Here is an 11,575-nt window from a genome sequence, read left to right on the forward strand (position 1 = left end):
TGGTTCGAGCCCAATTGAGGATTACTTTTTTTCTTTCTTTAATTGTATTCTCGTTTTTTACCGGAGCGTTTTAGATCCAATGTTGACATTCATCAATATAAGGCATCTCATGACAAACTCTAATACATGCCACAATCTGAAAAAAGGTCACTTTAAAAGGGAAAAGTGTGTTGATTGTCTTGTCCTTCCATCCATGCGTGATTCACACCATACAAGATTATAAATACCGGTAGATATGATTTGTAGATATTTTATTTCTGATTTGTGCATGGTAATCGTCTGTAACCGATGAAAGCGAACCAATAATATAACTTCGTGTAGCACAAGGTGTAACATCTATTACACATAAAATCATATCAAATATATTCATATAACCGTTTCTTCCAGCAGAAATTTGGATGACTACACCAAAGGATATTGAAACAGTTATTGCCTACTGCATTCAAAATTAACATCACATCAGATTAGATGGTTCACGGTGACGTAACGCGGGAAAATTCCACACCGACGACTACATTCGTTAACGATCATTACGCATTGTTTACATTTAATTATTTTGTAAATAATCTTTTATGTTTGAAATAAACCACTGCAAAACATGTTCAATTGATGCTTTTAGTTATATTCTCATATAAACTGTGGGCATTTCTATTTACAATTTTGTATAAAATAAGACCTATTTTTATGTCTCTTACGTCATGCGGATGTATATTTGGGTGATGTTAGGTCAATGTTATTGTGAATTATAATGGCCACCGTGTCTTTCTTTTTGTGCTGAACAAATTGTCCTGAAACGCATTCTGCGACCATGGGGAACTGTTTGAAAGCCCATAATAACGATGATATTTCTCTTTTACGTGGAAATGAATCTTCAGATGTCCTTGAACAACCAAGCGGACCCCCACCACCGTATCATCACGTATGTTTATTTATGGTGTTCTGTTTATTTTGGTTTTGCTTGACTGGTTTCATTAGCTATATTTTGCGTCTTGACATATATGGCTTATCTTATCTAGTTTATTCCAGATAAGATGACCTTTCTTTATTGTTATAAATTAGATTGTGCATATGTCATTAGATACATCAATGAAACAGATTAGTCTTATGCTTTGTAGGTCAGTCTGTCGGCGACCCCAGTCTGTCTTCCTTGTCTGAAACTTTCTATAGTATAACAGCTGATGCACAAAGGAACTGAGTCATAGCTTTATGTAGTAAGCAGTCTTAGTAAAGTTAAGTCTGTGTGTGTATGTACTTAGAATAGTCGTGACTTTTCTGTTAATTTCACCATGCCTTCTTCATCAAAGTTTTAAATGATAATGTGTAAGACAAACAAAGAACACTGCTTGACAACAAAGACCACAACAGCATGGATTGACATTGGGTTACTAGACTTAACTGATCAAAACCATCAGAATTGCACACAAAATTATTTAAATAATATATATTTAAAGTTTGTTATTAATAAGATTTATTCTGAGTAAAAACGAAAGCATGAAAATGATTTCTTTAGGTTTCTTTGCATTTTAATACAATATTGAAAAAGATTATATTGGGCTCTGCTGGAAATATATTTTTATTTAAAAATGGGAAGATAATGGATTCCAAAATACATGAAATATTGAAGAAACTAGAAATGGCAAGGCAGAGGCCAACGCGTGTTCCCAGCTGCATGTTTGACCCAGGGGGCCCCCCAGGGTTAGTAATGGGGCCATGCATAGTTGAGATTGACCATATCGTCATAAGAAATGTTCTGTATTAATAGGAAGTAAATCAGTGTAGAAATGAAGAAGTTAATGTAAAATAACATAAAACAAGAGATGTGTTTGTCAGAAACACAATGCCCCTTACTGCGTCGCTTTGATTAATAATTTTTTTTTTATCATTTAGCAGGTTCATAAATTACCTCCCTTAAAAGCTTATTACTTCCGTTGGATGTGTTTTTTTTTACCTTTGACCTTGACCTTTCACCACTCAAAATGTGCAGCTTCATGAGGTACACATGCATGCCAGATATCAAGTTGCTATCTTCAATATTGCAAAAGATATGGCCAATGTTAAAGTACATAAAATAATGACTGAAAACTCTGACCCGGCCCTACCCCAACCCCCATAACTTTTGACCCCGTGGTCAGATCAAAATTCCAAATAGTGCAGGGTAGCACATATGCTCATTGACATAGCTACCTAGTGTGTGAGTTTCAAGGTTCTAGTACTTATAGTGTAGGAGGAGATAGTGGCCGGGACAGACAGACAGCGGAGATAACCACAATATCCCCACGCTATTAAAAAAGCGTGGGGATAATAATTATTGGGACATAAAAAACAATGGCTAAGATTTCCAAGGACTTTTTCAAGTAATTAATGTATTACTTTTATTATTGTATTATTTTCTGGATCTGTTTTTTTATTGCTTAGTAGTATTTTTTGTTGCACTTTTGGTTATTTTTATAAATTTTCAGTTTAACAGAAATTCAAAAAGCTTATGCTAGTAACAGATTTCCAGTTACCATTGTATTCTTTAATTATTATATGATACCTGAAAAATATTGCTTAGCATCCAAAAGATACATGTATTGGAGGTATTCCATTTTATGATTAAAATAACACACACCCACAAGCAGTTACTATATTGAGTTGGATACCATTCAAAAGCCTACAATCTATTACAAAAGTATGGGTGTAAAAGTATGGGTGTTTTTCAGGAACCCAGTCAGAGGGCTCAGCTGTATTACCCAAGTCCCAATGTGAGTCGCCCAGCCAACCAGCTCACAGAAGAAGAGCAGATCAAGATTGCCAAGCGACTGGGACTTATCAGTCACTTGCCTACTGGCATTTATGATGGTACATCAAAAAAGGGAAAAGAGTAAGCCTTAGTATTTGATATCATGATTGCTGTGATTTACCAGTTGCTACTATAAATTATCAATAATAGCACACAGTTGCATATTCCAAAATCCAATCTATGCACTTATTTTAAGTTTGGGCTTATAGCTGGAGCCAAATGTAAACTTTGAGTGATCTATTTCATTGTGCTTGCAACAGGTCAGTTTTACTCAGTTATATACAGTACTACATCATTTTTAGGACACAGTGCTGTTTATTGCAACTTCCAAAAACAACAACAGTTATAACGTTTGTTTTTTTCAGAAAAATTGTTTCTACAGGGCTCAACATTAACGGTTGTCCTATTGCCCCTGGCAAGTAAAAGTTGGGTCCAGGCAAGTTTTAAGCTTGGCTGTTTTCGGAGATAACCCGAGGTATTGTCATAGCCAGCTCGTCCGCTCTCCGCCGTAGGCGTCATGCTAAAACCTTAACATTGGCTCTAAAATCAAAGTGCTTCCACCTACAACTTTGAAACTTCATATGTAGATGCACCTTGATGAGTTCTACATGCCACACCCATTTTTGGGTCACTAGGTCAAAGGTCAAGGTCACTGTGACCTCTAATATAAAACTTTAACATAGGCTCTAAAGTCAAAGTGCTTCCACCTACAACTTTGAAACTTCATATGTAGATGCACCTTGATGAGTTCTACACGCCGCACCCATTTTTGGGTCACTAGGTCAAAGGTCAAGGTCACAGTGACCTCTAATATAAAACTTGAACATAGGCTCTAAAATCAAAGTGCTTCCACCTACAAATTTGAAACTTCATATGTAGATGCTACTTGATGAGTTCTACACGCCACACCCATTTTTGGGTCACTAGGTCAAAGGTCAAGGTCACTGTAACCTCTAAAAAAAATCTGACAAGCTTTCGCAGCCAAGCGTGGCACCCGTTATGCAATGCTCTTGTTTTATAATCTAGTTGTCCGCCCGGAAGAGTGCAAAAAAGAACAAAGAGAATTTAATTTAGACTTTAATTAGACTTTAATTGCTGTAATCATTTTGTGAAATGTTCAAAAATAAAAAGGGTTTTGTGGTGTATCATTTCGGTTTATTAAAAAATATGAGGTTTACAGTTGATGTTATATTTCATGTTTGGGCAAGTGGCTTTATGTTCAGGGCAAGAAGATTCAGGGCAAGAAGTACTTGCCCGGTAGGGCAAGTTGGGTTTTCAGTTAATGTTGAGCCCTGATCTAACTTATAAACATATTGTTTATAAAATGAAATATAAAAACTATCATGCCATTATGTATTTCCAGATGTGCGATCTGTATGTGTGACTTTAATGTTGGAGAGAACCTTCGGATTTTACCGTGCATGCATTCTTACCACAAGGAATGCATTGACGACTGGATGATGAGATCTTTTACCTGCCCCTCCTGCATGGAACCAGTTGATGCTGCGTTGTTAACAACATATGAAACCAGTTAATCAGCTCAAGTAATTAGTGTGATCTCTACATGTGTATGCCAACATCAGAGGCAAACAATACACTGGATATGTCATGATGCTATCGGCAGACAATCATTCTGGCTGTCTTGATCAGTTTGACTTCAAATGAGTCTCACCCCAGTATGATATTTAGCGTAAAAATGTTTCTTGCTTATGCAAGATGCTGTGCTAGATAGCAAAAACTTACAAAACTGCTTGCAGGATACTAACAAATAAACATTTTTAACCACCTATTTTATGTTAAGTGCTTTGATGCTTGAGCAATATTTATAACATGTTAGATATATGAAATTGATTATTGTCTCGTACATGTACAAGCAGGGCATTTCTTGTTAAACTCATGCATACTGAAATTTCATATGAAGCAACATGATCTGTTAAAATACTGCTGGCTACTATTGTTCAATTCACACTTTTGTTATACCTGAACCATCTGCAGAGATGGTGATGTGTTCATAATCATTGACAATATGAGAAAGTAAGTCTTATTGTCTACAATTGTACTGACATCTAGACTTAAAATATATTAATTTTACTAAAATCTGGTGTTAAAAATGTGTGGTATTGGAAACAAAATGATTTATTTAAAAACAAATTTTAAAATTATATTATTATTATTTTATGATACAACAAAATCATGAGCAATTTATAGGCACACATAATTTTGTTAATAGTCAGTTGATTACTTAGTGTTGTTTTAGCTTTAAACCAGTTTGGGTGACCAGAAATCTTGTGACATTGTCAAAGTTGGGTATTTGAAATCCATCAGCTGTGGATGATATCATATATATGAGACATCATGTGATTGTATTTGTATGCAGAGTTTTTGTAAGCATGTTAACTTTGAAGAAATTTGACAATGTTGTGTTAAAATTTATCACAGTAGTATCATGTGTGTAGTATTAAAATTTGGTTTAAATTACTTTACCACTCACTGTGTTTGAAAAAATATAGGGCTTCACCATAATGTCTTTTTTCCCCTACTTTGCTTAAGATTTATGATATCTAGGATGGCAAATTTAATTTTAATTGATGTGAATTTTCTTTATTTCCTGGAAAGTATCAAGATTGCTTGACAAATAGCTCCAAACTTTGGTGTATCAGTTAAATAACGAAGACCTGTAGTGAAACCAGTTGGGGCAGTAGGGTATATTCCTCCAGTGAGGTGTTTCCAAAATGATGGCCTTGATTTTTGTATTAAAAGAGCCTTTTGGAGCACAATAATAGTGTTTGTCATACACTTGTATTTCTTTTAATGATGTTGATTGGGTGACTGTAACTTAGTGAAATTGTGCTATATTAGTTTTGTTTTAAAACTGCTGCGTCTATATTGTTAAATCAACACAATCGTAGTGTTATTATAGTATAACATGGTCTATGGATTTGCATTTTGTACATTAATTACCCAAATGAATCCAAACTGCTTCAAGGTACAATTTAGATGCATGCCGTAATTACTCAATGTTTTCGGACAATTAAAAATAATTAATTTTTTTCGTGTCCGAATACTTAGATACGAAAAATATTCACAAAATACAGGTGTCCGAAAACTTAGAGTCGAAAATTGAAGTGTCCGAAAATAGCGTCAATTGTATTAACGACTATTAGTAATAGCGCGCGCTTGTAAAATACCATGCCGTATAGTATAAATTACAGTTATATATGTTTGCACTGCATTTTAAATAATTTTAAATGCTTAATTTATTTGACAGAAAGTTACTACAAGGTTCTACTTTGACCAACGAGTTTAAAAATGAGCATGTGATGTACCGTCGGTACCGATACTCACTAGTAATAGTAGTATGAACCTGTAATTAACGCAATAAAAAAGCAAAATATGAATTCTTTGTTTACTCATTTCCGACAGTTGTTGTTTAACACCTTCCATTGTTCTTAAATTAATTATGGACGAAAACTCGTGTGTCTGAAAATTAAGAGTCAAGAAAAAAAAAATCCTTAAAAAAGAGTGTCCGAAAACTTGTGGTGTCTGAAAACATAGAGTAATTACGGTAGTGCATTCATTGATGACTGTTTTGTGTTAAGAGCATACTCTATGCTAATTCTACTGTCTCATTACTATTTGTGCTATTGGACAAAATGCTAAACTTGTTTGCCTTGAAAGTCATACAACATTGATTAAGACCCTGAAATTTGTTGTCTTTTTATGTCCCCCACTATAGTACATGTAGTGGGGGACATACTGTTTTTGCCCTGTCTGTTGGTTGGTCTGTTGGTTGGTTGGTTGGTCTGTTTGCGCCAACTTTAACATTTTGCAATAACTTTTGCTATATTGAATATAGCAACTTGATATTTGGCATGCATGTGTATCTCATGGAGCTGCACATTTTGAGTGGTGAAAGGTCAAGGTCATCCTTCAAGGTCAGAGGTCAAATATATGTGGCCAAAATCGCTCATTTTATGAATACTTTTGCAATATTGAAGATAGCAACTTGATATTTGGCATGCATGTGTATCTCATGGAGCTGCACATTTTGAGTGGTGAAAGGTCAAGGTCATCCTTCAAGGTCAGAGGTCAAATATATGTGGCCCGAATCGCTTATTTTATGAATACTTTTGCAATCTTGAAGATAGCAACTTGATATTGGGCATGTATGTGTATCTCATGGAGCTGCACATTTTGAGTGGTGTAAGGTCAAGGTCATCCTTCAAGGTCAGAGGTCAATTATATGTGGCCCAAATCGCTTATTTTATGAATACTTTTGCAATATTGAAGATAGCAACTTCATATTTGGCAAGCATGTGTATCTCATGGAGCTGCACATTTTGAGTGGTGAAAGGTCAAGGTCGAGGTCATCCTTCAAGGTCAAATATATGGGTCAAAATTGCTCATGTAATGTCACTTCTGCAATATTGAAGCTAGCAATTTTATATTTGAAATGCATGTGTATCTCATGGAGCTGCACATTTTGAGTGGTGAAGGGTCAAGGTCATCCTTCAAGGTCAAACGTCATATAGGGGGACATTGTGTTTCACAAACGCATCTTGTTTGTAATAATATGCAGATAGTATTTTAGAATTGACAGTGTTTGAAATGTAACTCTTGTAAACATTTGAAAGGATTGTCAAAATAAGTTTTTTGAGCAAACTTCTTCTTGACTTCTCAAGCAATTGACATGAAAACTGTAGTACGTCATCTCTGTCAAGTGTAGAAACCACTTTCTTGCATAATTATCACCTGATTTCTAAGTTGTATTCCCTTCAACCTAGCCATGTGACAAAGTATATTTATTCATATTTGTGACATTTAGTTAAAGTTATTGTTTTTATTTTCTAAATAAATAGTGCCGTTGTCATAACTATACTCACAAGAAACTTTACTTGTTACATTGGTGTTGTTGTTTAATGAAGAAGTTTACAATATGCACTTTTTAATATGTCTGTTTTTCCTTTGTTTTATGTTACTATTTTCTAAAGGTTGTAAATTGTTGAACAGAAATTGTACTGTAGATTTGCCTGATGTTACAAAAACTGTGCCTGGATTTATCACTGAAATGATATGCTGTTGATGTTGTTGAATTGTCTAGTCACAATGAAAGTTGTTGTTGATATTTTTAAAAGTAAGTACAGAACAAAGAAAAGCTGCCTGTTCTAATAATTTAAATTGTTTTGTGTGTTAACATAAATAAGTATATACAATTTGAACTTTGTTTTTATATTCTGAATAAAAAGTTATATGTGAAGTGCCCTGCAACACTGTCAAAGTTATTTGTGTTATGTTCAATTTTTAAAATATTGGATTTCGGTAATGTTCTTAAGACATCTCATTTATTCATTTTACGCAAATAAATTTCTATATTTTCTTTTAAAATCATCATTTTCGTCCTTCGTTTTAAGCCTATTCGTATGAGAATTGTTGAGGGAAATTCGTTTTTGAAAGTTCCGACCAAGTCAAACTTAAGAGACATGTGAGTCCTCTATCATAGAATAATAAAACCTTTTCTTTTTAACTATAATCGTCACTAACACCTCAAGGTACTGATATTAGCAATGATAGGGGAAAAACCCACACACTTTTACCTGAAAATAAGTGACTGTACTACCCAAAATATTTTCTATGTTAGGAATCTCACATGCTAAGTTCTTTGCCATTATGGAAAAATAACTCAGTACAGTTTATGCATATATGGTATTTGTTGTAGTCCATCATCATTTTTAACACATTTTATTAGATGGCAGATGATGAATCAAGATGTAGCACCAGCAATATGATAATCAGTTTTTTGTTTAAAAACATTTGTTAATAGTCCACAAGGAATGAAACATCTCTGTGAAAATTGTAATGATATAAGCTTGTTATTTTGAATCCTTACTGATAAGTTTAATAATGTATGGAATGTATCAAGATTCTGATATTAGGTGGTCAAATTTGGGTAATACTACCACGGTACATGTAGTTGTACTTCGGCTATAGGTATATCAGTTTTATTGCGACTTGACATGTATTAATAGCACTGAAGTTTGGTTAACTGGCAGTTCTGCTCTTATCCATCACTTCACACTTGATATTTTATGTGTGAAAGATAGCCATAAAAAGTTCCATGATTAAAAATTATAGGAGCAGCTTTAAAGTAGAGACACCATGGCCCACACCACTGTTATGTTAGTATGTAATTGTGGTTTACTTTTTAAACGTACTAAACTTAAAAGTATCATTTCAACTGGAATGAAACATGTGCTGTAAAGTTGCACTTTATGCATTTTAATTCATGTTGTTGCAAAAAGAAAAATGCCTGTGTTATTTAATATAATAACACATGAAAACTGTCTGGTTGGTTTGCTAGGGCTTTACCTTGTCTCCAACTTTTTTAAATTAAGAAAATTCATTGTAAACAAGATAGTTGTTCATTTTGTGAAATGAGTACTTGTATTCAGTACATTATCATATCATACACCCGTCCTACATCCTATACACCAAATAATCTAACATCACTTCCATATTGTGCATGATCTTTTATTTCATGAATAGTTTGTGTTCTGCTGTATTGTATTGCTATTTGACGAGCTTTTATATGATTGCATGATTTTATGCTTGTACCTCTGTTGTTATTATTATTATTTTTATGTTAATCTGGAATAGAAGACCATTGTTTGCTATCTATATCTAAATGTAAACAGATAATGGTTATAAATGTTTAAAAGAAATTGATCAGTAATTCATAATAATATTTTTGTTTGAAAAGCCAAGTATTTTTTTGGTTGTAAAGGAAGATTGCTTTCATGGCCATATACATATACTGAATACTACCTGCTTAGAAAAGTTCCTCAGTCTCACATGAGCATCTTATTTATATGGAAGTCTGTAAATTTGAAAATTCTCTTGACTAAAATCTTTAATATAAATGAGCCTAATTGATTTTGTTTCTTAGTTAGGTTTAAGGTGTTGTTTTTCTTGGGTAATTTATTGTTGTTGCTTTGTTTTTGTTTTGTTTTTTTATACACCAAAATGTACATAGTTAAGTAAACTTACATTATTTTGTGTGAGCCTATGGGTAAATGGTCAATCACCACCATTCACGACAGTTCTGTTGGCAGCAGAATGGTGCATTTGGATGACCTGTATATCTTGAGGTTTAAACTGGAAACTGTTTTATCTGCCAAACATATCTTCAGTCGATACAAAAGTAATGTTTTATCCTTAAATTAATCTAGCATAAATATGAAGGGAATGTCCTTAAGACTGTTTCTTCCAAATAAGACCTCTGAAAGTCTTGCATGTCATCTTGTTTGGAGACTGTCAATCCAATGTTGCCATTTCTGCCATGCTGGCCTAACATTTGACATGTTTGTGTGCAATGAATAGAATTGATGATAGTTGTTACTGCTTGTGATTGTGTGTATAAACTTTTAAATATTCTTTTATCAAAATAAAATGTTACAAATACTTTTGGGTATTAGCTAATCATTTTAACAAGATGACCTTAATTAATGACCCTTAAGTTCAAGTGGTCCTACAGTAGTCAAGTTTTTGACCTGGTGACCTAATTTAATATTTACTTGGCCTAAATATGGTCAAGAAAACATTACAACATGTTCAGCATAATTAGGGCCCAATTTGTTCCGATAGGTTTCAGCATAACTGGGTCCCAATTTATTCAATTGTTTATGCAATTTCCCAAGATTTGACCAGGTGGCCTTGTTTTTATGCCCCGGATCGAATGATCAGGGGTATATTGTTTTTGGCCTGTCGTTCTGTCATTGTATGTGTGTGTCTGTCATTTTGAATGGTGAAAGGTCAAGGTCATCCTTCTAGGTCAAAGGTCACATATATGGCTTCAAAGCGGCGCAATAGGGATCATTGTGTTTCTGACAAACACATCTCTTTTTTTACTCTATATTACCAAAATCTGAATTGGCTGAAATATAATAAAAATAAACAACTTGAGTTTGATCAAGATCATAAGTGCGGCTTCTTACATGGTAAAGTATTTTCAGATTTGACCTTGTGACCTACTTTTGACACTTATTGACTCATGGCTATGACCCTGCAGCGCCAAGATGCGAACTTCGTCTTGATGGTGTCAAGATGAACAGTCGGACCAAGTTCCATCAAGAATGAATCAAAATTGTGACCTCTACAGTGGTAACAAGCTAAAAGGTGACCATGATCAGCAAATGGCATTGGCCAAAGACTTACCAAAGGCTGACCTTGACCCTCTGGTAACAAAGAGGTGCAGACAACTGGAGTTCTTGATCACTAATTTATTAGAAATTTTCACCGTATTTCAGCCACATAAGACAGGTCATTTAATGTACTCGCTCTTTCCCTACGAATACTGATTACCAAAGAAAAAGAAAAAGGACTTGTGTAAGTAATTGACAAATCCTACTTAAAATAATAGGTACAATTTAGAATGGCAGCACAAATAATTTCATCACCAATTCGAATTCCAACACCGGTTATGAGCCTACGTTTGTAATTGATTATGGAATTTGTAGATCAGCACTCTGTAAAGCTTTATATTATCATATCAGTCCAATAATAGACATATCATGACCATATGAATTGTGATTATAAAAGATGACTATTTGTATTTATATCACATTTTTTATTTCCCGACAAAGACAGAAGGATATTGCTAGCTTTGTCTGCCCGTCTGTCACAAACTTTGCATGGCTTTATCTCAGAAACTATGTAAGATATCAACATGAAACTTCATAGATGTATAGATATCAATGAGAAGTGCCATGCATATAAAGTTATGAACCATAACCCTAC

The 11,575-nt window shown here is 34.0% G+C and overlaps 1 protein-coding gene and 1 long non-coding RNA gene across 2 annotated transcripts; both read left to right on the forward strand.

The window, feature by feature from the left end:
- Nucleotides 1-705: 705 nt before the first annotated feature.
- LOC127862162 (RING finger protein 11-like) lies at nt 706-4,879 on the forward strand. Its single transcript, XM_052401166.1, has 3 exons — nt 706-919; nt 2,703-2,863; nt 4,146-4,879. Exons 1-3 carry the CDS (start codon nt 809-811, stop codon nt 4,315-4,317), a joined length of 444 nt encoding a protein of 147 aa, XP_052257126.1. The 5' UTR covers nt 706-808; the 3' UTR covers nt 4,318-4,879.
- Nucleotides 4,880-6,529: 1,650 nt separating this feature from the next.
- LOC127862164 (uncharacterized) lies at nt 6,530-10,240 on the forward strand. The gene is made up of 2 exons (XR_008040469.1): nt 6,530-6,844; nt 6,991-10,240. It is a non-coding gene; the product is annotated as an uncharacterized LOC127862164 (long non-coding RNA).
- The last annotated feature ends 1,335 nt before the right edge of the window (nt 10,241-11,575 follow it).

Source organism: Dreissena polymorpha, chromosome 16 (genome assembly GCF_020536995.1).
Source record: "Dreissena polymorpha isolate Duluth1 chromosome 16, UMN_Dpol_1.0, whole genome shotgun sequence".
Lineage (NCBI taxonomy): Eukaryota > Metazoa > Mollusca > Bivalvia > Myida > Dreissenidae > Dreissena > Dreissena polymorpha.

Bases quoted from the DNA above. Each gene is read 5' to 3' on its own strand.
- LOC127862162 (XM_052401166.1), top strand. From the start codon at position 809: ATGGGGAACTGTTTGAAAGCCCATAATAACGATGATATTTCTCTTTTA. The intron at 920-2,702 runs GTATGTTTATTT...GGTGTTTTTCAG, and splicing joins CCCCACCACCGTATCATCAC to GAACCCAGTCAGAGGGCTCA. The intron at 2,864-4,145 runs GTAAGCCTTAGT...ATGTATTTCCAG, and splicing joins ACATCAAAAAAGGGAAAAGA to ATGTGCGATCTGTATGTGTG.